This window comes from Choloepus didactylus, chromosome 2 (assembly GCF_015220235.1).
Source record: "Choloepus didactylus isolate mChoDid1 chromosome 2, mChoDid1.pri, whole genome shotgun sequence".
NCBI classification, from domain to species: domain Eukaryota; kingdom Metazoa; phylum Chordata; class Mammalia; order Pilosa; family Megalonychidae; genus Choloepus; species Choloepus didactylus.
In genome coordinates, this window is record NC_051308.1 from 32,514,841 (window position 1) to 32,542,027 (window position 27,187).

Consider the following 27,187-nt stretch of genomic DNA (forward strand, 5'->3'; position numbering starts at 1 on the left):
ACTCCCCTGGGTGTCTGATCCCACGTAGGGGGGAGGGCAGTGATTTCACCTTTCAAGTTGGCTTAGCTAGAGAGACAGGGCCACATCTGAGCAACAAAGAGGCATTCGGGAGGAGGCTCTTAGGCACAACCAAAGGGAGGCCTAGCCTCTCCTTTGCAGCAACCGTCTACCCAAGGGTAAAACTTATGGTAGAGGGCTCAACGCATCAAACCACCAGTCCCCTATGTCTGTGGTCATGTTAGCAACCATGGAGGTGGGGTAGGCGAATACCACTGCATTCTCCACAGGCTCCTCAAGGGGGCACTGCATCTTTTTTTTTTTTCCTTCTTTTTTATTTTTTTTTTAACATTCCCTTCTTTTTTAAATCAACTGTATGAAAAAAAAGTTAAAAAGAAAACAAACATACAATAAAAGAACATTTCAAAGACACCATAACAAGGGAGTAACAAAAAGACAACTAACCTAAGATAACTGCTTAACTTCCAACATGTTCCTACTTTACCCCAAGAAAGTTACCTAATATAGCAACATTTCTGTGAACTTACTCCTACTATATCCATCAGAAATTAACAGACCATAGTAATTCCTGGGCGTCCCCAGAACGTTAAATAGCTTATCTGTTCTTGGATTATTGTTACCCCTTCCTTAATTGCTCTCTATTGCTAGTTCCCCTACATTCTACATTATAAGCCATTTGTTTTACATTTTTCAAAGTTCACATTAGTGGTAGCATATAATATTTCTCTTTTTGTGCCTGGCTTATTTCGCTCAGCATTATGTCTTCAAGGTTCATCCATGTTGTCATATGTTTCACGAGATCGTTCCTTCTTACTGCCGTGTAGTATTCCATCGTGTGTATATACCACATTTTATTTGTCCACTCGTCTGTTGAAGGACATTTGGGTTGTTTCCATCTTTTGGCAATTGTGAATAATGCTGCTATGAACATTGGCGTGCAGATATCTGTTCGTGTCACTGCTTTCCGATCTTCCAGGTATATACCGAGAAGTGCAATCGCTGGATCGAATGGTAACTCTATATCTAGTTTTCTAAGGAACTGCCAGACTGACTTCCAGAGTGGCTGAACCATTATACAGTCCCACCAACAGTGAATAAGAGTTCCAGTTTCTCCACATCCCCTCCAGCGTTTGTAGTTTCCTGTTTGTTTAATGCCAGCCATTCTAACCGGTGTTAGATGGTATCTCATTGTGGTCTTAATTTGCATCTCTCTAATAGCTAGTGAAGCTGAACATTTTTTCATGTGTTTCTTGGCCATTTGTATTTCCTCTTCAGAGAACTGTCTTTTCATATCTTTTGCCCATTTTATAATTGGGCCGACTGTACTGTTGTCATTGAGTTGTAGGATTTCTTTATATATGCAAGATATCAGTCTTTTGTCAGATACATGGTTTCCAAAAATTTTTTCCCATTGAGTTGGCTGCCTCTTTACCTTTTTGAGAAATTCCTTTGAGGTGCAGAAACTTCTAAGATTGAGGAGTTCCCATTTTCTATTTTCTCTTTTGTTGCTTGTGCTTTGGGTGTAAAGTCTAGGAAGTGACCGCCTAATACAAGGTCTTGAAGATGTTTTCCTACATTATCTTCTAGGAGTTTTATGGTACTTTCTTTTATATTGAGATCTTTGGTCCATTTTGAGTTAATTTTTGTGTAGGGGGTGAGGTAGGGGTCCTCTTTCATTCTTTTGTATATGGATATCCAACTCTCCCAGCCCCATTTGTTGAAAAGACCATTATGACTCAGTTCAGTGACTTTGGGGGCCTTACCAAAGATCAGTCGGCCATAGATCTGACAGTCTATCTCCGAATTCTCAATTCGATTCCATTGATCTATATGTCTATCTTTGTGCCAGTACCATGCTGTTTTGGCAACTGTGGCTTTATAATAAGCTTCAAAGTAAGGGAGTGTAAGTCCTCCCACTTCGTTTTTCTATTTTAGAGTGTCTTTAGCAATTCGAGGCATCTTCCCTTTCCAAATAAATTTGATAACTAGCTTTTCCAAGTCTGCAAAGTAGGTTGTTGGAATTTTGATTGGGATTGCGTTGAATCTGTAGATGGGTTTGGGTAGAATTGACATCTTAATGACATTTAGTCTTCCTATCCATGAACATGGAATGTTTTTCCATCTTTTAAGGTCCCCTTCTATTTCTTTTAGTAGAGTTATGTAGTTTTCTTTGTATAGGTCTTTTATATCTTTGGTTAAGTTTATTTCTAGGTACTTGATTTTTTTAGTTGCTATTGAAAATGGTATCTTTTTCTTGAGTGTCTCTTCAGTTTGTTCATTTCTAGCATATAGAAACATTACTGATTTAATGTGCATTAACCTTGTATCCCGCTACTTTGCTAAATTTGTTTATTAGCTCTAGTAGCTGTATCGTCGATTTCTCAGGGTTTTCTAGATATAAGATCATATCATCTGCAAACAATGACAGTTTTACTTCTTCTTTTCCAATTTGGATGCCTTTTATTTCTTTGTCTTGCCGGATTGCCCTGGCTAGCACTTCCAGCACAATGTTGAATAACAGTGGTGCCAGCGGGCATCCTTGTCTTGTTCCTGATCTTAGAGGGAAGGCTTTCAGTCTCTCACCATTGAGTACTATGCTGGCTGTGGGTTTCTCATATATGCTCTTTATCATGTTGAGGAAGTTTCCTTCAATTCCTACCTTTTGAAGTGTTTTTATCAAAAAGGGATGTTGGATTTTGTCAAATGCTTTTTCAGCATCTATTGAGATGATCAATTGATTTTTCCCTTTTGACTTGTTAATGTGTTGTAATACATTGATTGATTTTCTTATGTTGAACCATCCTTGCATGCCTGGAATAAACCCCACTTGGTCATGGTGTATGATTTTTTTAATGTGTCTTTGAATTTGATTTGCAAGTATTTTGTTGAGGATTTTTGCATCTATATTCATTAGGGAGATTGGCCGGTAGTTTTCCTTTTTTGTAACATCTTTGCCTGGTTTTGGTATTAGATTGATGTTAGCTTCATAAAATGAGTTAGGTAGTGTTCCCTTTTCTTCAGTGTTTTGAAAGAGTTTGAGTAAGATTGGTGTCAGTTCTTTCTGCAAAGTTTGGTAGAATTCCCCTGTGAAGCCATCTGGCCCTGGGCATTTATTTGTGGGAAGATTTTTGATGACTGATTGGATCTCTTTGCTTGTGATGGGTTGGTTGAGGTCTTCTATTTCTTCTCTGGTCAGTCTAGGTTGTTCATATGTTTCCAGGAAATTGTCCATTTCCTCTACATTATCCAGTTTGTTGCCATACAGTTGTTCATAGTATCCTCTTATAATTTTTTTAATTTCTTCAGGATCTGCAGTTATGTCACCTTTTTCATTCATTATTTTGTTTATATGGGTCTTCTCTCTTTTTGATTTTGTCAGTCTAGCTAGGGGCTTGTCAATCTTGTTGATCTTCTCAAAGAACCAACTTTTGGTGATATTTATCCTCTCTATTGTTTTTTTGTTCTCTATGTCATTTATTTCTGCTTTAATCCTTGTTATTTCTTTTCTTGTACTTGGTTTAGGATTGGTTTGCTGTTCATTTTCTAGCTTCTTCAGTTGATCCATTAGTTCTTTGATTTTGGCCCTTTCTTCCTTTTTAATATATGTGTTTAGTGCTATAAATTTCCCCCTTAACACTGCTTTTGCTGCATCCCATAGATTTTGGTAGGTTGTGTTCTCATTTTCATTCGTCTCTATATATTTAGCAATTTCTCTTGCTATTTCTTGTTTAACCCACTGATTGTTTAGGAGTGTGTTGTTTAACCTCCAGGTATTTGTGAATTTTCTAAGTCTCTGATGGTTATTGACTTCTAATTGTATTCCATTGTGGTCAGAGAATGTGCTTTGAATAATTTCAATCTTTTTAAATTTATTGAGGCTTGTTTTATGTCCCAGCATATGATCTATTCTGGAGAAAGTTCCGTGAGCACTAGAAAAGTATGTGTATCCTGGTGATTTGGGATGTAATGTCCTGTAGATGTCTGTTAAATCTAATTCAGATTGTTTAGGTTTTCAATTTCCTTATTGGTCTTCTGTCTGGTTGATCTAACTATAGGAGAGAGTAATGTGTTGAAGTCTCCCACAGTATTGTGGAAATATCCATTGCTTCCTTTAGTTTTGCCAGTGTTTCTCTCATGTATTTTGTGGCACCTTGATTGGGTGCATAAACATTTATGATTGTTATTTCTTCTTGTTGAATTGCCCCTTTTATTAGTATGTAGTGGCCTTCTCTGTCTCTCAAAACATCCCTGCATTTGAAGTCTATTTTATCTGAGATTAATATTGCTACACCTGCTTTCTTTTGGCTGTAGCTTGCATGAAATATTTTTTTCCATCCTTTCACTTTCAGTTTCTTTGTGTTCCTGTGTCTAAGATGAGTCTCTTGTATGCAACATATTGATGGTTCATTTTTTTTGATCCATTCTGCGAATCTATATCTTTTAATTGGGGAGTTTAATCCATTTACATTCAACGTTATCAACGTGAAGGCATTTCTTGAATCAGCCATCTTATCCTTTGGTTTATGTTTGTCATATTTTTCCCCTCTGTCTATTAATATCCTTTATTGTACCCATACCGAATCTCTTTAGTACTGAACCTTTCTCCAAGTCTCTCTGTCCTTTCTTTGTTTCTCTGTCTGTAGGGCTCCCTTTAGTATCTCCAATAGGGCAGGTCTCTTGTTAGCAAATTCTCTCAGCATTTGTTTGTCTGTGAAAAATTTAAGCTCTCCCTCAAATTTGAAGGAGAGCTTTGCTGGATAAAGTATTCTTGGTTGGAAATTTTTCTCACTTAGAATTTTAAATATATTGTGCCACTGCATTCTTGCCTCCATGGTGGCTGCTGAGTAGTCACTACTTAGTCTTATGCTGTTTCCTTTGTATGTGGTGAATTCCTTTTCTCTTGCTGCTTTCAGAACTTTCTCCTTCTCTTCTGTGTTTGACAGTGTGATCAGAATATGTCTCGGAGTGGGTTTATTTGGATTTATTCTATTTGGGGTTCGCTGAGCATTTATGATTTGTGTATTTATGTTGTTTAGAAGATTTGGGAAGTTTTCCCCAACAATTTCTTTGAATACTCTTCCTAGACCTTTACCCTTTTCTTCCCCTTCTGGGACACCAGTGAGTCTTATATTCGGACATTTCATATTATCTATCATATCCCTGAGGTCCATTTCAATGTTTTCAAAATTTTTCCCCATTCTTTCTTTTATGCTTTCATTTTCCATTCTGTCATCTTCCAGGTCACTGATTCGTTGTCAACTTCCTCTAGTCTTGTACTATGAGTGTCCAGAATCTTTTTAATTTGGTCAACAGTTTCTTTAATTTCCATAAGATCATCCATTTTTTTATTTACTCTTGCAATGTCTTCTTTATGCCCTTCTAGGGTCTTCTTGATCTCCTTTGTATCCCGTACTATGGTCTCATTGTTCATCTTTAGTTCTTTGAGTTGCTGCTCTAGGTGCTGTGTCTCTTCTGGTATTTTGATTTGGGTGCTTGGGCTTGGGTTATCCATATCGTCTGGTTTTTTCATATGGTTTATAATTTTCTGTTGTTTTTGGCCTCTTGGAATTTGCTGAACTTGATAGGGTTCTTTTAGGATTTGTAGACCAATTGAAGTCCTTATCTCTAATTTATCAGATCTACAGCTTCGTGGAGTACACTTTCTCTAACTAACCAGCAGGTGGCGTCCACGAGCCACCTGTTCTCCACAAGCCAGTTCTCCCCTGCTTAGCCTTTTTGGTGAGTAGGGGAGTGAGTCTTGTGGGTTCCAATTGGTGTACCAAGCTTGCGTGTGTAGTTGGTGTTGCCTGCCCTGTATATGGGGCGTGTTTCTGGGCAGTCAGGGAGGGGGGGTGGCTCTAACAATCAAATCTCCCTGGTGATCCTAGAGTTTTTAAGCTGCTGCAATAGTCTAATCCTTCAGTTCAGTCCTGCCACAGTTTGTCTCTGCCGCTGACCCATAAGTCCTTGGTATTGGCGTATGGCTCCTGAGACTTGCAAGTGGGCCCCTCTTCCAGGCCGTGCACCCCGGGTCCTCTGTTGAGGGATGACTGTGCTGTGTCACAGGTGAGTGCCGTCCCCCCAGGGCAGCTCTGGGCTGCTTGGCTGTGTAGGGAGGCTCCCAGTCTGCTGAAATGATGGCTGAATGGGGCTTTGTTAATTCACACTGCTCTACCTTCCCAATTCTGGGACAATCAGCTGAGGTTGCAGGGAAGGCTAATGTCCACGCCCAGTTTTGTGGTGTGTGCCTGTTATTTGAAGCACTTCCGTCACACTGGGTTGTCTGGGGCAGCTCTGGGCTATGGGGCTGGCGATGGGCAGGAGTGTTTCCTGTCCACCAGGATGATGGCTGTGAGTGGACACCCCCCTTTTCTTGGGAAGTTGTGGTGTTTAGTGAATTTTCTCAGCCACTGGATTATTGCCTTTTGTCTCAGAGCTCTCTTAGTTCTGCTCTTGTCTTGACCTGCCCATATTGCAAGTCTTTGAAGCTTTCTGTATTTAGCTTCTTAGAGTAATTGTTTTAGAAAAAGAAAAAAGGATTTAAAAAAAAAAAGGGCCCTCCTCAGAGATCTAATGGGTTATTGAATTGCTAAGAGACAAAGTAATTAGGGCCATTAAGGAAAGGTCCACAGGGCAGAGAGATCAGCTTTTCTTCGGGATTTGCATATGAGCCTCAGGGCCTGAGCTCTGCCCTTCCCCTTTCTATGTTCACCAGAACTCCAAAAATCCTCCCCTTTTATTTTGGAGTTTTTCGTGTTGTTTTTTTCTATGCCTGTCTACTCTCTACTGGGCTGGCTGCTCTCAGATTCTCTGGTGTGTGGTCTCAGTCTATCTATGGTTGGAGTTTGGATCAGTAGAATGAGTTTCCGATAAGGGCTGCCACTGCAGTTCTCCCTTCTCCTTCCCGGAGCTGACGGCCCCTCCTCCCACGGGACTGAGCCTGGCAGGGAGGGGTGCGGGCCCCTGGCCACAAAAACTTACAGATTTCGCTGATCTCAGCAGTTCCACGTTTTCATGAGTGTTGTATGAAGTATGCCCAAAGTCAGATTGCTCTGTGGTGTCCAGTCCACGCAGTTCCTGGCTTTCTACCTACTTTCCTGGAGGAGTAACTAAAACATACAGCTCACCAGTGCACCATCTTGCCCCGCCTACTCAAATTCTATATGTTAATGTAATCATTTCCAGATTCCCCAGATGTAATTAATCTTTCTCATTCCATTTTAGCTTTACACATTTTTATTACTGGTATTATAGGACTCAGCTGTGTGCATGTGTATATCTGTATCTATCTGATATTTTGGCACAGCCTTTCAAAAATTTAAATAAATTGTATCATCCCTACTATCTTTAGTAAAATAGAATGGAAGGTTTATGTCACTGAGGTCCTGGCTTTTATCTGGATTCAGTGCAGATTTAGTTGTTCAGCCAATGTCATCAGGGCTCTATCTCCATCTTTTGACTTGACTTTTGTCTATGTTGATTTTGGTTTTGGTTTTCTTATTACTGGCAGAGTTGACCATAACAGTTTCAGATTTACATTGTCCTTATGATTTATAATCCCAGAGATAATGCTGCTTTTTCAGTTGCTTTGGAATAAAATTGGTGGTGTTGTCTCTGACTAGTGTGGATGGGGTCTAATATCTTTCTCTGTGAAGATGGGTAGGATCACACTCAGTCAAAACACAGAGAATAGGTTCACCACTAGAAAGGGGGTTCTGTTACCAGAAAGAAAAAGGAATATTACAGGTATCTGAAAGTAACAGAGGTTCCTTATATTTCATTTGGCTGTGAGCTTCTGAGGACATTAATTATATTACTTGTCTTTATATCCCTTACACTCTTACATAGTATAATAGTATTTTTCAAACTATGGGTTGTGACCCATTAGTGGGATCTTAAAATCACTTTAGTGGGATATAACCAAATTTTAATAAATGAAATGGAACTGAAAATAACAGAGTTTATGAAAAGTAGTTGGTTCATGAAACTCAACTTTTTATAATATGTGCTAAATCATCTTATAAACTATATTTGTTACTGTTGGTTGTAGTGAAAAATGTTTAAAAGCCATCCATAGAGCTTTGCATATGTTAGCTGCTCATTTATTAAATTGAAAGGAATGATATTTGATTTGTTGACCATAATCCTGTGAAAACTTAGTTATGAATTATGCAAATACATCTGCATTGATTTCTTAGCAAAATTCGTAAGAGTTCATTAAACATATGGCGAGTATTTATTTACTGTGCAAAATGTATAGCAGTTTATCATAATTAATTTTCAAAGGTTTCTGGATAAGAAGGGCTAAAATCCACTTTGACAGTGTATTCTATTGTAGATAGATATAACATTGTAGATTTATGGATTGCTGAAAAATCCACATTTTTGGAGAATTTACTCAATATAGAAATAAGGTGTCCAAATACCAAATTTTATACTGCAAAGTTTTGCCAAATTTTCAATGAAAAGAATCCTGAATTATGATTTATCATTATTTCCTCTGAGTTACTTAGTTTCACCTGGGCTCTTCATATCGAACTGTAGACTGGTGCTGATTATACTAAAGTTCTTATGGGTTCAAGGAAAAATAAGGAAAATATGGTGATGATGATTAATTTATTCAATCAGTTTTTCTATTTTGGGAATTAAAATGTTCAGCCTAGTTTGAAACGTAGGTAAGATTATGTGGTCCATTTTTGTGGGTGATGATGATGATGTTAGTTTTCACTATTCTTACTTTGCAAACTTGAAATAACTAAACAAAAGAATGACAGTCCTGTGTTGTTCCCTGTCCCCTTTTTATTTTACTGCTCTCAGAAATTTAAAAGTTTGATAATGACTGCTGAGTCATCTTACACAGCTTTTTATTAACTACGTATGTATTTGGCCCAGTGCTATTTGACCTTGGTATATATTAAATATATTTAATTCTCACTGTTGTTTAGTGAGTACATTTTATTTTATTTTTTTTCATTCCCAGTACCTGGTTATGGATTATTATGTTGGTGGGGATTTGCTTACTCTGCTCAGCAAATTTGAAGATAGATTGCCTGAAGATATGGCTCGATTTTACTTGGCTGAGATGGTAATAGCAATTGATTCAGTTCATCAACTACATTATGTACACAGGTGAGTAAGATGGTCTGTTATTACATCTTGCTGTGAGTTGTATCTAGAAGCAGAGGTCTGTTTACCAAATTTATTAATTGGGATCTTATATATTTTTTTCTTATTCACCAAAATAATTTATTTTGAGATGGTTTTAATTGTTTTGATTTTTGTTATCATTTGTCAGCATTAAAGAACCAGGGTGCCTGCTTATACACATGTGCAGATGTACATTATCTAAAAGTTCCCAATTCCAGTCTTATTTCTGTAGAATACTTCTAAGAAAACACTCTCGTTTAAGAGTGTTTATTTAAAGTTACACTTTAAAGAGTATAACTTAAGAGTTAGTTAAGGGTGTAATTGAGGAGTTAAGGTAACACTCTTATTTAAGAGTATTATTTCAAGCTGAGTGTTATTTAAAGTTACTCTTGTTTAAAATTACATATGATTTGCTTCCATAAAGAAATATACCCTGCTCAATTTCCTTATATTTCCTTATAATTGAGCCTTATGTATAGCCAGAGTTCTAGGCCATACATCTTGAACACCACTGTCCAAATGTCCATTCATGCCCCTGCTCTCAGTTCTTCTCAGTATATACCCAATAATGGGGTTACAGGACCATATGCAGTCTGACATTTTAAAAGGAAAGAAAGAAAGTAAGAAGTCATCAGAAAGTTATTGGTAAATTAATCAGTGAGAAAATCTTTTGGTTGAGCAAAATGCCAAAAAAAGAAAGAAATGCTAAGGAGAAGGCAGGTATAAGGGGTACTGCCAGATTAGAGAGAAGTAAAACCATTTTCTAAGACAGTGGATTTCAAACTTCAGCATACATCTGAATGAGTTGGAAGTCTTGTTAACACCCAGATCGTTGGGCCCCAACTCCTGAGTTTCTGATTCAGTAGATGAATGGCCTGGAGAATTGGCATTTCCATCGAGTTCCCAGGTGCTTGCTGCAACTGCTGGTAGAGTGGCCATATTTTGAGAACCACTGCTCTAAAACAGAAGTGACAGTTCCTTGTAAGTTGTGGGTAATGAGAGTGGTCTCTGAGAAAGACATGAATGTGGGAAGAAACGAAAGTTTCTGTTTCAGTGTTTTTAAAGATGTAGGTGTCTTACACTAATTGATTTAATTTAGTAATGAAGTTCTAGAACATTTTAAAGGAAGAATATTTTGATTAAAAAACCTGTATTTTATCAGATCTCATAGTGGCTTTGGCTTTGCATTTTAAGGGAATTTCTTCTCTCTTCAACCATTAATTCACTTAAATGCAGAATTTGGGAGTAGAGGTTACTTCTAATGACTTTACAGCATCACATGGGATGTCTGACTCAAGTTGATAAAAGTATGTGCTAAATGAGAATATGGTAAAGTAAACCTTAATTGTAGGCTGAAAAAAATCCTAACATTTTTAAACATGTTAACTAAACTCAGCAATAGATTTGATGTTTAGATTGTCAGCTACTACTTCAAAAATGCTAATAATCAAAGATGCAGAATCTTACTAGAACAACAAAGGAAAAATAAGTTTGATCTGATTAGAATGTTGTTTTAAGTTATATGGTTTAGTTTTTAGATAACAAAAACGTAAAGATGAAGACTTTGATGGTTTTCAATAAAACTCTAGATAATAAGAATGCTGATTCCAGTACCAAATGATACCAGCTGATTTTGTTTAATTTTCAGTGACTAAGAGCTTATCATGATTGATGTTTCTGGTGTAGTTTCCTCCAATATCACCAGTTTAACAGCAGTTGTGCATTTTACCTCCAAAGTAGGAGGACCTTATTAGAAACCACTTTGAAAAGGAGAAGTCAATGGCGGCTGGCAGATTGTTCTGTCACACAGAATAATGATTTTATAACATATCTAATGCTTTAAAGTGGTGGACTACAAAGAATTTTATATAAGCACATAATCTACAGGATTACCAATTTTGTATCTATAGGTTAGACTGATCACCTGTTGTTTCACAAAAAGAAATTTTTGTTTGTTTTTTAAACAATTCTTAGTGGAAGTAGATAACCATACAGTCAGATAATGGTAGAATGTTAAAACCAGCTTTAAAGGGAATGGAGATTTCTTCTCTATTTTAAACCCTCTCAAAGGCAGTTTAAAAAATGATTTCACAAACTTTCCTTTATTAGCTTTATTCAAATAGCACTAGATATTAGTCTTGATACTTAACATTAATAGTAATCATTGATATATTATTGCTTCACAAGAGTTTTTCTCAAGTTTTTTTTCACCCTTAAGAAGAATGAATTATCCCTTTTTCTCTAGATTGTTAGTTGTATTTAGTGGGTCTTCATTAAAAATTGTTGTAAGATGGAATTATGAATAATCTTTTAAAAATAGTCTTATTGAGATATAATTAGCATACCATACAATTCACTTAAAGTGTACAATTCAGTGGTTTTTAGTAAATTCACAGATATATGCAACCATCACCACAATCAATTTAAGAACATTTTCATCACTTCAGAAAGAAACCCTTTATCCTTTAAATATTACACTGTTTTGGTTTGCTAAAGCTGCTAGAGTACAATATACCAGAAATGAGTTGGCCTTTACAATGGGGATTTATTAGTTTATAAATTTACAGTTCTAAGGCCATGTTTTTATCTTTTGTTGCTTATGCTTTTAGTGTCATATCTAAGAATCCATTGCCAGATCTGGGGTCATAAATATTTACCTCCGTATTTGCTTCTTAGAGCTTTATGGTTTAAGCTCTTATATTTATAACTGTGATCCATTTTGAGTTAATTTTTGCATATGGTGTGAGGTAAGGGTCTAACTTTATTCTTTTGCATTTGGGTATCTAGTAGTCCCAGCACTATTTATTGAGAAGACTGTTCTTTCCACATTGAAAGGTTTTGGCACCCTTGTGAAAATCAGTTGACCATAGACACATGAATTTATTTCTGGCACCTTAATTCTGTTCCATTGATTTCTGTGTCTGTCCTTATGCCAGTACCACACTGGGAACAGTATGAAAAATGATGACTTTTGCCCCTCTCAGGAAGATAGCTTTCCAAGTGGGAGCTGGGAAGGAGACAGCTTGTGTTCTTGGCTGCAAGAGTCTGGGGTGGAGTTTCTGTTTAAGCTGGGAGGAGGAGGGAGGAGCAGTGGGTCCTGGTTAAAATACCACACATTCTCAGAAAAACAATTGCAAAAAGTGGTGTGCCGGTTTGAGTGTACTGTGTCCCCCAAATGCCATTATCTTTGTGGTCTTGTGTGGGGCAGGCGTTTTGGTGATGGTTGGATTTGCTTGGAATGTGCCCCACCCAGCTGTGGGCAATGATTCTGATGAGATGTTCTCATGGAGGCGTGGCCCCGCCCATTCAGGGTGGGCCTTGATCAGTGGAGCTATATAAATGAGCTGACTCAAAGAGGAAAGAGAGTGCAGCTGGGAGTGATGTTTTGAAGAGAAGCAAGCTTGCTAGAAAGGAACGTCCTGGGAGAAAGCCGTTTTGAGGCCGGAGCTTTGGAGCAGACGCCAGCTGTCTTCCTAGCTAACAGAGGTTTTCCGGACACCACTTGCCGTCCTCCGGTGAAGGTACCCAATTGCTGAGGTGTTACCTTGGATGCTTTGTGGCCTTAAGATTGTAACTGTGTAGTGAAATAAACCCCCTTTTTATAAAAGCCTGTCCATCTCTGGTGTTTTGCATTCTGCAGCATTAGCGAACTAGGACAAGTGGTATGATTCTTTTTTTTATTATTTATATTTGGATATCTTACAAGCCATCATTTTCTCAGAGACTTAACATCTACAAATAGTAAAAGCTTTATATAATATAGGTCATATATTGGACAGTTGTTACAGTTGTTTTCCAAAATCAGCTTTATGAAGTAATTCTTTAGTGTTAGCATCACCTTCAGTACTTGAGAATTATGTCTATGTGCGTAGTATGCAAAGTCCAGGAAATACATTTTATCCGTGTCCAATTTTAGGGACTAGAGGGTAGGATCTTTTGTGACTCTTTTTTGTATACATAATGTAGGACTTCCATACTCACATTGGAAGCTGTGTAAATTTACAGGGAGGATGATAAGGTTAATTTAGTCTGAATGAAAATTACCACAGTTAGTTTTATCTGAAGAATACTGAAATTGCTTGTGTTTAGGGAAGTTTTGATGTTAATCAGAGTCAGACATTGAACCCAGAGAATAGTCAAATATGTGTTCTTAAAACACTAATTTTAAAAGACATTGAGATTTTCACAAAAAAAGGTTATGTCTTACCTTGTAACTAATTGTGTTTATTTCCCCCAACTAAAACTTGAATGTGTTTATTTTTTTTCAGGGACATTAAACCTGACAATATATTAATGGATATGAATGGACATATTCGATTAGCAGATTTTGGATCTTGTCTGAAGCTGATGGAAGATGGAACGGTAAATAAAGGAAAATCTTAAGTTATTTATCCATAAGCATTTCCCTTGTTACTTATCTTACATATCTGTTTTAGAAATCATCTCTTCATACTATCTATTCATCCATCTGATCCATCCATTTGTCTGTCTGTGCTCCACCTCCTTCTGAAACAAAGGAATTTAGGAATACTTACTCACAATAGTCCTTGTCTATAAAGTCATATGCCATTTTCAGCTACTTTTATTAAAGATCTTATGATTGATACAGTATACCTCTTAGGTACCCTTCTTTGTTTCTTCCTTAGCTTGAATCTGGTGATTATTGTACTTGAGATAATTTTTAAGTTTCCAGAAGAATAAGAAAATAATCTTACATGAAAAATGAAAATACAACTTCTTCCTCACTTTTATTTTCTACCTTTCTTTCCTAATTCTCTGATTGTTGTGTGGAATAGTGTTCATCAAATGCATTCTTTTCTCAGGAAATCCTTTATGTTGATTGAGTTTGATGTTCTTTTTTGCTTGTCTTTTGCTAACTCTGGGCCCCTTTACTCACATAAAAGTATATATGTCCAAATTATATTCCTTTTTGTATGTGTTTTGTACTTCAGTTTCCAGGCTGCATAGCAGAGATCTAAATATATGTTAGTTTAATTGGGAGAAATTTTTTTGGAGAGCAGTTTAGTATGATGCATTTTAAGTCATAAAAATGTCACATTACTTAGCAGCAGTAATTTCTCTTCTGAAAATTTATCCTAATGTCATGATTTCTTTAAAAAGTATTAGGAACTTCTGCCACTGGCCATGACAGAGGGACCAAATTGACACCAAATTAACCCCTTCACTATAAACAGCTATAAAACTGGATATGATATTTGAGGCAGCTGGTTTTAGGCAGTGGACAATGGCAGTACAAGACTGTCATCCCTGAGAGAAATGAGTTCATGAAGTATGACTCAAAATTGCCCAGGTTTGGGATAATTTCCTGACTGAGGTACAGAAAGCTGGAGTTAGAACAGAGAATGATGCTGAGAAGGAAGAGATCAGAGTTTGTGTCAGATGAGTCAGCTAGAATTTGCAGAGCTTAGCATTAGCTTGCTCAGAGGGATGGCCTAAATTCCATATGGTGGTCCCTCCAAAAGTAGGGATGTGTATGTGCAGTATAAGATCGTATGAGAGGCAGGGCAAGATGGCAGAGTGGTGAGGTGTAGATTTTAGTTACTCCTCCAGGGCATTAGGTAGAAAGCCAGGAACTGCGTGGACTGGACACTGGAGAGCAATTTGACTTTGGGCATACTTCATACAACGCTCATGAACGCATGGAACAGCTGAGATCAGCGAAATCTCCGCCATCTTAGGTTCTCTCCTAGACATAAGGGTTTAAATTGGTCTACATATCCTAAAAGAACCCTATCAAGTTAAGCAAATACGAAGAAGCCAAAAACAACAAAATTTTAAAGCATATGAAAAAAACAGATGATATGGATAACCGAAGCCCAAACACCCAAATCAGAAGATCAGAGGAGACATAGTATTTGGAGCAATTAATCAAACAACTAAAGGTGAACAATGAGAGCATGGCACAGGGTATAAAGGACATGAAGAAGACCCTAGAAGAGCATAAAGAAGAAGTTGCAAGAGTAAATAAAAAAACAGACAATCTTATGGAAATAAAAGAAACTGTTGACCAAATTAAAAAGATTCTGGATACTCATAGTACAAGACTAGGGAAGCTGAACAACGAATCAGTGACCTGGAGGATGACAGAACAGAAAATGAAAGAACAGAAGAAAGAATGGGGAAAAACATCAGAAAAAAATCGAAATGGACCTCAGGGATATGATAGATAATATAAAACATCCAAATATAAGACTCATTGGTGATCCAGAAGGGGAAAAGAAAGGTAAAGGTCTAGGAAGAGTATTCAAAGAAATTGTTGGGGAAAACTTCCCAAATCTTCCAAACACCATAAATACATAAATCATAAATGCCCAGTGAACTCCAAATAGAATAAATCCAAATAAGCCCACTCTGAGACATATTCTAATCACACTGTCAAATACAGAAGAGAAGGAGTAAGTTCTGAAAGCAGCAAGAGAAAAGCAATTCACCACATACAAAGGAAACACCATAAAACTAAATAGTGAGTACTCAGCAGCCACCATGGAGGCAAGAAGGCAGTGCCATGGCATATTTAAAATTCTGAGAGAGAAAAATTGCCAACCAAGAATTCTTTATCCAGCAAAGCTCTCCTTCAAATTTGCAGGAGAGCTTATATTTTTCACAGACAAACAAATGCTGAGAGAATTTGCTAACAGGAGACCTGACCTACTTGAAATACTTAAAGGGAGCCCTACTGACAGAGAAACAAAGAAAGGACAGACAGACATGGAGAAAGATTCAGTACTAAAGAGATTCAGTATGGGTATGTTAAAGGACATTAAGAGAGAGAAGGAAAAAATATATCTGACAAACATAAACCAAAGGACAATATGGCTGATTCAGGAAATACCTTCACAGTAATAACGTTGAATGTAAATGGATTAAACTCCCCAATCAAAAGATATAGATGGGCAGAATGGATCAAAAAAAATGAACCATTAGTATGTTGCATACAAGAGACTCATTTTAGACACAGGGACACAAAGAAATGGAAAGTGAAAGGATGGAAAAAAATATTTCATGCTAAATACAGCCAAAAGAAAGCAGGAGTAGCAATGTTCATCTCAGATGAAATAGCTTTTAAATGCAAGAATGTTAGGAGAGACAAAGAAGTCCACTACATACTAATAAAAGGGGCAATTCAACAAGAAATAACAATCATAAATGTTTATGCACCCAATCAAGTTGCCACAAAATACATGAGACAAACACTGGCAAAACTAAAGGAAGCAATGGATGTTTCCACAATAATTGTGGGAGACTTCAACACATCACTCTCTCCTATGGATAGATCAACCAGCAGAAGACCAATAAGGAAACTGAAAACCTAAACAATCTGGTAAATGAATTGGATTTAACAGACATATGTAGAACATTGCATCCCAAATCACCAAGATAAACATTTTTCTCTAGTGCTCACAGAACTTTCTCCAGAATAGATCATATGCTGGGACATAAAACAAGGCTCAATAAATTTAAAAACATTGAAATCATTCAAAGCACATTCTCTGACCAGAAAGGAATACAATTAGAAGTCAATAACCATCAGAGACTTAGAACATTTACAAATACCTGGAGGTTAAACAACACTCTCCTAAACAATCAGTGGGTTAAAGAAGAAATAGTGAGAGAAATTGCTAAATATATACAGACGAATGAAAATGAGAACACAACATACCAAAACCTATGGGATGCAGCAAAAGGGGTACTGAGGGGGAAATTTATAGCACTAAAACATTAAAAAGGAAGAGAGAGCCAAAATCAAAGAACTAATGGATCAACTGAAGAAGGTAGAAGATGAACAGCAAACCAATCCTAAACCAAGTAGAAGAAAAGAAATAACAAGGATTAAAGCAGAAATAAATGACATAGAGAACAAAAAAACAATACAGAGAATAAATATCACCAAAAGTTGGTTCTTTGATAAGATCAACAAGATTGACAAGCCCCTACCTAGACTGAGAAAATCAAAAAGAGAGAAGACCCATATAAACAAAATCATGAAAGAGAAAGGTGACATTACTGTGGATCCTGAAGAAATTAAAAAATTATAAGAGGATACTATGAACAACTATATGGCAACAAACTGGATAATGTAGAGGAAATGGGCAATTTCCTGGAAACACATGAACAACCTAGACTGACCAGAGAAGAAATAGAAGACCTCAACCAACCCATCACAAGGAAAGAGATCCAATCAGCCATCAAAAATCTTCCCACAAATAAATGCCCAGGGACAGATGGCTTCACGGGAATTCTACCAAACTTTCTAAACAGAACTGACACCAATCTCACATAAACTCTTTCAAAACATCAAAGAAAATGGAACACTACCTAACTCATTTTATGAAGCTAAGATCGATCTAATACCAAAACTAGGCAAAGATGTTACAGAAAAGGAAAACTACAGGCCTATCTCTGTAATGAATATAGATGCAAAAATTCTCAGCAAAATACTTATAAATCAAATGCAAAGACACATTAAAAAAATCATACACCATGACCAAGTGGGATTCATTCCAGGCATGCAACGATGGTTCAGCATAAGAAAATCAATCAATGTAATACAACACATTAAGAAATCAAAAGAGAAAAATCAGATGATCATGTCAGTAGATGCTGAAAAAGCATTTGACAAAATCCAAGATCCCTTTTTGATAAACACTTCAACAGTTAGGAATTGAAGGAAACTTCCTCAATATGATAAAGAACATATATGAAAAACCCATAACCAGGATAGTACTCAATGGTGAGAGACTGAAAGCCTTCCCTCTAAGATCAGGAACGAGACAAGGATGCCTGCTGTCACCAATGTTATTCAACATTGTGCTGGAAGTGCTAGCCAGGGCGTTCCAGCAAGACAAAGAAATAAAAGGCATCCAAACTGGAAAGGAAGAGGTAAAACTGTCATTGTTTGCAGATGGTATGATCTTATATCTGGAAAACCGTGAGAAATTGATGATATAGCTACTAGAGCTAATAAAGAAATTTAGCAAAGTAGCGGGATACAAGATTAATGCACATAAGTCAGTACTATTTCTATATGCTAGAAATGAACAAACTGAAGAGACACTCAAGAAAAAGGTACCATTTTCAATAGCAACTAAAAAAATCAGGTACCAGGAATAAACTTAACCAAAGATGTAAAAGACCTATACAAAGAAAACTACATAACTCACCTAAAAGGAATAGAAGGCGACCTTAAGAGATGGAAAAATATTCCATGTACATGGATAGGAAGGGTAAATGTCATTAAGATGTCAATTCTACTCAAACTCATCTACAGATTCAATGCAATCCCAATCAAAATTCCAACAACCTACTTTGCAGACTTGGAAAAGCTAGTAATCAAATTTATTTGGAAAGGGAAAATGTCTTGAATTGCTAAAGACACTCTAAAAAAGAAAAACAAAGTGGGAGGACTTACACTCCTGACTTTGGAGCTTATTATAAAGCCACAGTTGTCAAAACAGCATGGTACTGGCACATAGATAGACACATTGATCAGTGGAATCAAATTGAGAATTCAGAGCTAGACCTCCAGATCTATGGCTGACTGATCTTTGATAAGTCCCCCAAAGCTATCGAACTGGGACATAACAGTCTTTTCAACAAATGAGGTTGGGAGAGTTGGATATCCATACCCAAAAGAATGAAAGAGGACCCCTACCTCACACCCTATACAAAAATGAACTCGAAGTGGTTCAAATATCTCAATATAAAAGACAGTACCGTAAAACTCCTAGAAGGTAATGTAGGGAAACATCTTCAAGACCTTGTATTAGGCAGACACTTCCTAGACGTTACACCTAAAGCACAAGCAACAAAAGGAAAATTAGGTAAATGGGAACTCCTCAAGCTTAGAAGTTTCTGCACCTCAAAGGAATTTCTCAAAAAGGTAAAGAGGCAGCCAACTCAATGGGAAAAAATTTTTGGAAACCTTGTATCTGACAAAAGACTGATATCTTGCATATATAAAGAAATCCTACAACTCAATGACAGTAGTACAGTCGGCCCAATTATAAAATGGGCAAAAGATATGAAAAGACAGTTCTCTGAAGAGGAAATACAAATGGCCAAGAAACACATGAAAAAATGTTCAGCTTCACTAGCTATTAGAGAGATGCAAATTAAGACCACAATGAGATACCATCTAACACTGGTTAGAATGGCTGCCATTAAACAAACAGGAAACTACAAATGCTGGAGACGATGTGGAGTAATCGGAACTCTTATTCATTGTTGGTGGGACTGTATAATGGTTCAGGCACTCTAGAAGTCAGTCTGGCAGTTCCTTAAAAAAGTAGATAGAGAGTTACCCTTCAATCCGGCGATTGCGCTTCTCGATATATACCCGGAAGATCTGAAAGCAGTGACATGGACAGATATCTGCATGCCAATGTTCATAGCAGCATTATTCACAATTGCCAAGAGATGGAAACAACCCGAATGTCCTTCAGCAGATGAGTGGATAAATAAAATGTGGTATAAACACACGATGGAATACTATGCAGCTGTAAGAAGGAACGATGTTGTGAAACATGTGATAATGTGGATGAACCTTGAAGACAGAATGCTGAGCGAAATAAGCCAGGCACAAAAAGAGAAATATTATATGCTACCACTAATGTGAACATTCAAAAATGTAAAATAAATGGTCTATAATGTAGAATGTAGGGGAATTAGTGATAGAGAGCAATTAAGGAAGGGGGAATGATAACCCAATAAGAACAGATAAGCTGTTGTGTGTAAATTTAGTGTTCTGTGAATGCCCAGTAATGGCTATGGTCTGTTGATTTCTGATGGGTGTGGTGAGAGCAAGTTCACAGAAATGTTGCTGTATTTGATTATTTTCTAGCGGTGGAGTAGGAACATGTTGGAAGTAAAGTAGTTATCTTAGGTTAGTTGTCTGTTTCTCACTCCCTTGTTATGATTTGTTTGAACTGTTTTTTTTATTGTATCTTATAAAAAATTTTTTTTATATAGTTGATTTTTAAAATAAGAGTTAATTAAAAACGAAAGCACTGAAGAAACCTCCATGCGGAATACAGCCCACTTAAAGCATATCAGACTTCAGAGCTCCAGAACTATAAGATAATAAGTTTGTGTAACTTTAAAAAAAGAAACAAAAATAAATCATATGAGACTTACCAAATAGTAGATACTACCTTTTTGTGAACAGAATAGAGATATTAGAAATCAAGCAGTACTAGAGAAGGAATATTGCTAGGGGACGTTGGAGTTCCAGCCCTGGAGATCTAGTTAACACCTTTATTAACACCTGGGACTTACTCTAGACCCTTCGTAACAAAGTTTAAATCTGAACCCAGATAGTATCCACAGAATTTGGAAGTAGTCTTGCCAAATATAGGGGCTTGAGCCCTTAGATTTTTTGTAAATGCAAGTTCATGCTGTGTAATCCTAAGTCAACACAAGTTGAAGATAGTTGTCCAATAATTTTTTTCTACTTGAAGAAGAATTAATATCACTCAGAGGAAAATAACAGAATCCACACTTTCTGCAGTGTCTTATGCACAATGTCCAGCTGTATTAGTTTCCTGGGCTGCTGTTTCAAATTACCCAAAGTGGGTTGTTTAAAACAAGAAACATTTAGTCTGTCACAGTTCAAGAAGTCAAAGGTCTCAAATCAAGATCTCAGCAGAGTTAGTTTCTTCTGTAGGTTCTGAGGGATCATGTGTTCAGTGTCTCTATACTAGTTTCTGGTGGTTGCCAGCAATCCTTGATATTCATTGGTTTGTAGCTGCATCACCCCAATCTCTGCCTCGTCTTTACATGGCCATTTACCCCATGTGTCCTTTCCTTTCCTTATAAGTACACCAGACACTGGATTTAGGGCCCACCCTACTCCAGTACAGCCTCATCTTTATTTTATATGCAAAGATCTGGTTTCCAAATAAGGTCATGTTCATGGATAACAGGACTGAAATTTGAACATATCTTTTTGGGGTACTCAATTCAATGAGACACCAGCATTCAGTGTAAGTCAGTAAACCAAACAAAAATGAAGTGTGGGGTTTGATAGGGTAAAAAAATAAAAACAGTCCACAAAAACTTGGATGACATAGATGTTGGACTTAGCAGAATCCTGAAGTAGCTATTGTAAATATGTTTAAAGAATGAAAGAAAAATACAGTATTAATATAAGGAAACTCAGCAGAGAAATAGAAACTATAAAAAAATAGTCCAGAAGCATGCAGGATGGCGGCATAGGGAGGTATGGAATTTAGTTAGTCCTCTGGAACAACTAGCATATAGCCAGGAACAACTGTTGGGGGGGGCATCCATGATCAGGCACACATTGTACACTAGTCTTGAATGGGTGGAATGACTGAGATCACAGCATAAGAACTGTAAGTAAAGCTCTCTAAACAGTGGAGCTGGTGCCCCTCCCCCAATGGCATGGCAGGCTGAACTGAAACACTTCCCTCTGGGAAAAAGAAGCAGTCTACTAGGAGGAATGGAAGGTAGCTCACCCAAGCTCCACATGTGGTTTTAGTTAATGAATTTGAACTACTGAATACAAACTGCGAGCACAGATAAACCCAGAGCAAGCCGGAACAGAACCTGAGGTTTCTCCTTGCAGAGAGGAGGTGGGGCTGATGGAAAAAAAATACATAAATAAATAAAAAGAGGGGGTTTTGGAGTCCACTGAGCTCAGAATACTGAAAAAGGTCTGTGTGCCAAGAAAAGGGGCACATAGAACCAGGCACCAACTCTGGTTCTTGACTGGTAACTGGGGGGCTGGGGACTGGCTGTGAAAAGGGGATTTCTTTCTTTTTTCCCTCATTCTAAGTTCCTCATTAGAAAAAAACCTCAGGCGTTTTTAATTGTCAGCACTGACCCAGGCAAGGATGGAGTTGAGAGAGTCAGAGTGACAAAGGAGGAATTCACATGTAGGAGATAAATCCCTAAAGGGCTCATCTTCCCAAGGAAAGGGGAAGGAGAGACCCAGCTCAAGTGGCTGCCGTACCTTAGAGAACTCAGACCCTAGGGCCTGGGCAAAACAAACAAACAAAAAGACAGAAACAGCTTAAGCTTCCCTTTTGATACTCTCAGCCTCTGGCAGGCACAGGGTCTACTGAAAATTAAAGGCAATGCACCTCTTTATGCTGTTGGGGAGCTGCGACTGACAAGTGCCACCTGCTGGGCAGGATAGGAAAAGCACAGCATCTAGAGGTCTCAGGAAAGTCTGACAATCTGCTGGGTATCATCCTCAGGGAAACTCGATACTGATTACACCCTCTCCCTGAAACCTGGGCATATCTGGTCTGGGAAAATCTGATTGGAGTAATGAAAGAAACCAGATGCCTAGGCAACAAAAAAGTATAAATCACACTAGGAAAAAAGAAGTTGTGGCCCAGTCAAAGGAATAAAGTTAACCCTTCAAGTGGGTTACCAGAGTTGAAACAATTAATTCAGAATCTTCCAACAAATATGCTAAATAAGCTCAAAAAACAAATTGATTTGATTGAAGATATGGCAAAAACGATGAAGAACATAAGACATTGGGGGAACATAAGGAAGAACTTGAAATTTTAAAAAAATAATTGGCAGAACTTAAGGGAATGAAAGGCACAATAGAAGAGATTAAAAACACAATGGAGACATACAAGAGCAGATTTGAAAAGGCAGAAGAAAGGATTCATGAACTAGATGACAGGACATCTGAAATCCTACACACAAAAGAACAAATAGGGAAAGGAATGGAAAAATATGAGCAGAGTCTCAGGGAATCTAATGACAACATGAAGTGCATGAATATACCTGTCGTGGGTATCCCAGAAAGAGAAGAGAAGGGAAAAGGGGCAGAAGAATAATGGAGGAAAAAATCACTGAAAATTTCCCATCTCTTATCAAAGACATAAAATTTCAGATCCAAGAAGCGAAGTGCATCCCAAACAGAATGGATCTGAATAGACCTACTCCAAGACACTTAATAATCAGATTATCAAATGTCAAATACAAAGAGAGAATTCTGAAAGCAGCAAGAGAAAAACGACTCATCACATACAAAGGAAGCTCGATAAGACTATGTGCAGATTTGTCAGTAGAACCCGTGGAGATGAGAAACCAGTGGCATGATACATATAAGACACTGAAAGAGAAAAACTGCCAACCAAGAGTTATATCTCTGGCCAAAATGTTCTTCAGAAATGAGGTAGAGTTTAAAATATTTTCAGACAGACAGACACTGAGAGAGTTTGTGAGCAAGAGAACTACTCTGCAAAAAATAGTAAAGGGAGCACTACAAGCAGATAGGAAAAGATAAGAGAGAGAGGTTTGGAGAAGAGAGTAGAAATGAAGACTCAGAGACTAAAAAGAGAGAGAGGGACAATAAAATAAAATAAGATATGACATATAAATTCCAAATTCAAAATGGTAGACAGTAGATATTACATTGAGTGAAATTAGCCAGAAACATAAGAACAGGTACTTTATGGACTCACTAATATGAACTGACATTGATGAACAAAATATGAGAGTTCAGGTTGAGAGCACAGGTTATCCAGAGAAACAGGTTAGAAATTGGGCGTTTGATGCTGAAGGAGTACATAAGGTTAGACAGGATTGATTGTGTAGATCCGAAACTAGATGGCATAATACTGTGTGATGGTAGCACAATATTGTAAGTACCCTGAACAAAGATAAGTGTGGGTATGGTTGAAAGAGGAAGGCTAGGGGCATATATGACACTGGAAAGAAAGGTAGAAGATAAAGATTCGGATTGTATAACTTAGTGAAACCTAAAGTGGTCAATGATGGTGATTAAATATATAAATATAAGAATGTTTTTAAAAGAGGGAAAACGAATGTGAACATTGTAAGGTGTTGAAAATTGGATGATACAAGGGAAAAAATAGAATCAATACAAACTAGTCTATAGTTAACGGAACTATAGTTAATGGGACATTGTTAGATGCTTATTATTATTAACAAAGGCAATATACCACAGCTAAAGTGGGGGTTATAAGGGAGTGATATGGGATTCTTGGTAGTTGGGTTGTTGTCTGACCTTTTCATTGTATTTTACTTTATTTTTATTTTTCTTCTATCTGTTATATTTTTATTCTTCATTTTTTTCTCCTTTTCCTCTTCCTTTGTGGAAGAAGTAGAAATGTTCTTATATAGGTTGTGGAGGTGAATGCATATCTATCTGACTATACTGGGAATTTTATTGATTATTTATAATGGATTGTATGGTTTGTGAATAAAACTGTTGAAAAAATAAACAGAGGTAAAAGTGCTGGGGAAGATGTGGAGAGAGGGATGTATCTGTTCACTGTTGGTAGGGAAGTAAAATGGTGCAGCCCATCTGGAGGGCAGTTTGGTGGTTCCAGTGGAAGCTTACTGTGGGGTTGCCATATGGTCCTGCAACCCCATTATTGGGTATTTATGTGGAAGAACTGAGAGCAGGGTCATGAATGGATATTGCACACTGGTGTTATGGTGGCAGTATTCATGATTCTCAATGGATGGAGGTGACCTAAGGGTACATGGACCAATTAAACGGAGTGGTCCATGTACCTTAGGTACATGGACTGTGGTGTATACATTCAGTGGAATATTGAGCAGTGGCAAGAAGAAAGGAAATTGTGAGGTATGCAACTAGGTGAATGGACCTTGAGGACAGTATGTTGAATGAAATAAGACAGAATCGAAAACATTGTGAAGCTTGTTACTGCAAAGGAGAGGCTAAGCCTACTTATACTTACGCCTGAGAGTCACCCCTAGAGAACCTCTTTTGTTGCTCTGATGGGCCTCTCTCTCTAAGCCAACACTGCACATAAACTCACTCCCCTCTATGTGGGACCTGACTCCCAGGGGTGTAAATCTCCCTAGGAACGTGGGACATGATTCTTGGTGATGAGCCTGGATCCAGCATTGTGGTAATGAGAAAGTCTTCTTGACCAAAAGAGGGAAGAGAAATTGAACAAAATAAAGTTTTAGTGGCTGAGAAGTTTCAAATGGAGTTGAGAAATCATTCTGGAGGTTATTATGCATTTTTATAGATATCGCTTTTCAATTATTACTGTATTAGAAGAGCTAGAAGGAAATAGCTGAAACTGTTGAACTGCAATTCAGTATCCTTGATTCTTAAAGATGATTGTGTAACTATATAGCTTATATGGTGTGATTGTGTGATTGTCAAAACATTGTGGCTCATACTCGCTTTATCCAGTATATAGACAGTTGAGTAGAAAAGAGGGGGATAAAAAATAAATGAATAATATGGTTAATATGGGGTGAAAAGGAGTATGAGATGCTTTGGGTGTTCTTTTGTACTTTTATTTTTATTCTTATCTTCATTTTTATTACTTGAAGTAATAAAAATATTCAAAACATTGATTGTGGTGATGAATGCAGAACTATATGATGAACAATTAAGCGTATATTTTGGATGATTGTATGGTATGTGAATATATATCAATAAAACTGCATTTAGGAAAAAATAAAGGAGTCAGGGTCTGCCCTGATCAAGATAGCAGTGTGAGAAGTTTCAGGGCTCTGTCCCTCCACAGAAGCTTTGAACAACCAGCAAAAACTGGCAGAAACATCGTAAAGCTCCAGGAAACATACAATGGACTGCAGTAACAGGGCAAGTATCAAATTAAAAAAAAAAAAAAAGGTAACTTCGTGGCTCTCTGGCTGGCTCCTCCCGCAGCCCCTTACCAGCTCTGCAAAGGGTCAACTCACGCTCCCAGTGCGAGTCCCTAGTCCTGGTTATAGGAGCAGGGTAACTTTGTGCATATACTGGGAACATGTATGTTTGGTCCAGTCTGTCTTGTGGTAGCCACAGGGAGTGATTCAGGACACTTCTTGGAGGTTTTCCATCCCAGAACTTGTCCTTCATTTAGAAGGCAGCTCACAGGACTCTCCTGTGGAATGTTGGGGGAGAGCAGTTGAGTCATGGCTGTGTGAGGCAAGGGTTGCTCGCTGTAGGACATACAGTGCAGTGTGTGGGACCAGGAGGAAACTGTTTCCTAGCAAAGAGGGACATTAGTATCTGAGTATACGGGAGAATTACTAGGGCCACACGCACATGGTGAAGACATCATGCATACACAGAAAGGATCAGGAGGACCCTATGCTTTGGCCTCAAGCTATTCTCTAAATTGTGTGCATTAGCTCTGAAGGACAGCACTCTCGAAGGTCAGTCTGCAAACCCTCTCAAAGAACTCCAAACAGGGTAAACCCTAATAAACGTACACCATGGTTTATGATAGTCAAACTGTCGAACGCCAAAGATACAGAGAATTCTGAAAACTACAAAAAGAAAAAAGGAGCCTCAATAAGATTAAGTGTGAATATCTCATCGGAAACTATGTAGGCAAGAAGGCAGTAGGATAACACATGTAAAGTTGTGAAAGCAAAAAGTTGCCAACGAAAAATTCTATATTTGGCAAAACTGTCCTTCAAAAATGAGGGAGAGTTTAAGATGTTCCCAGATAAACAAAAGCTAAGGGAGTTCATCACCACTGTTCTGTCCATATAGAGATGCTAAAGGGAATTCTGCAGGTTGAAAGAAAGGACAATAGACTGTAGATTAAAGCCACATGAGGAAATAAAGATCTCCAGTAAAGATAATGATGGGGGCAAATATAAATGCCAGCATTGTTGTGTTTTTGGTTTTTTCATTCCACCTCTTCATATAGGATCTAAAAGGTAAATGTATGAAATGTAATGATAAATCAATGGTTTTTGACTCATAATGAATAAACATTTCATTTGTGACAAGAAGTACATAAAGGTGAGGGGTGGGGGTATTGGGACACAGTTTTTGTATACTGTTGAAGTTAAGTTGGTATCAAAGCAAATGAAATTGTTTTAGATTTAGGATGTTAAATTTAAGTCCCATGGTAACCACAAAGAAAATATTGGGGAATATGAAAGTTCATAGAGAGAAAAATATTATACAGGTTGCCAGGGGCAGGGGTCATGGGGAATGGGGAGTAAATGCATAATGAATATAGGGGTTTTTTGGGGGGGTGGGTGGCTG

The 27,187-nt window shown here is 37.5% G+C and overlaps 1 protein-coding gene across 11 annotated transcripts in view; it reads left to right on the forward strand.

The window, feature by feature from the left end:
- Positions 1-27,187, forward strand: part of CDC42BPA (CDC42 binding protein kinase alpha) — a 449,333-nt gene that overhangs the window by 175,895 nt on the left and 246,251 nt on the right. For all 11 annotated transcript variants that reach the window (XM_037822691.1, XM_037822669.1, XM_037822670.1 and 8 more), the window contains exons 5-6: positions 8,999-9,147; positions 13,434-13,527. In XM_037822691.1, the coding sequence (XP_037678619.1) occupies positions 8,999-9,147; positions 13,434-13,527 (243 nt within the window). The remainder of the gene's footprint in view (positions 1-8,998; positions 9,148-13,433; positions 13,528-27,187) is intronic.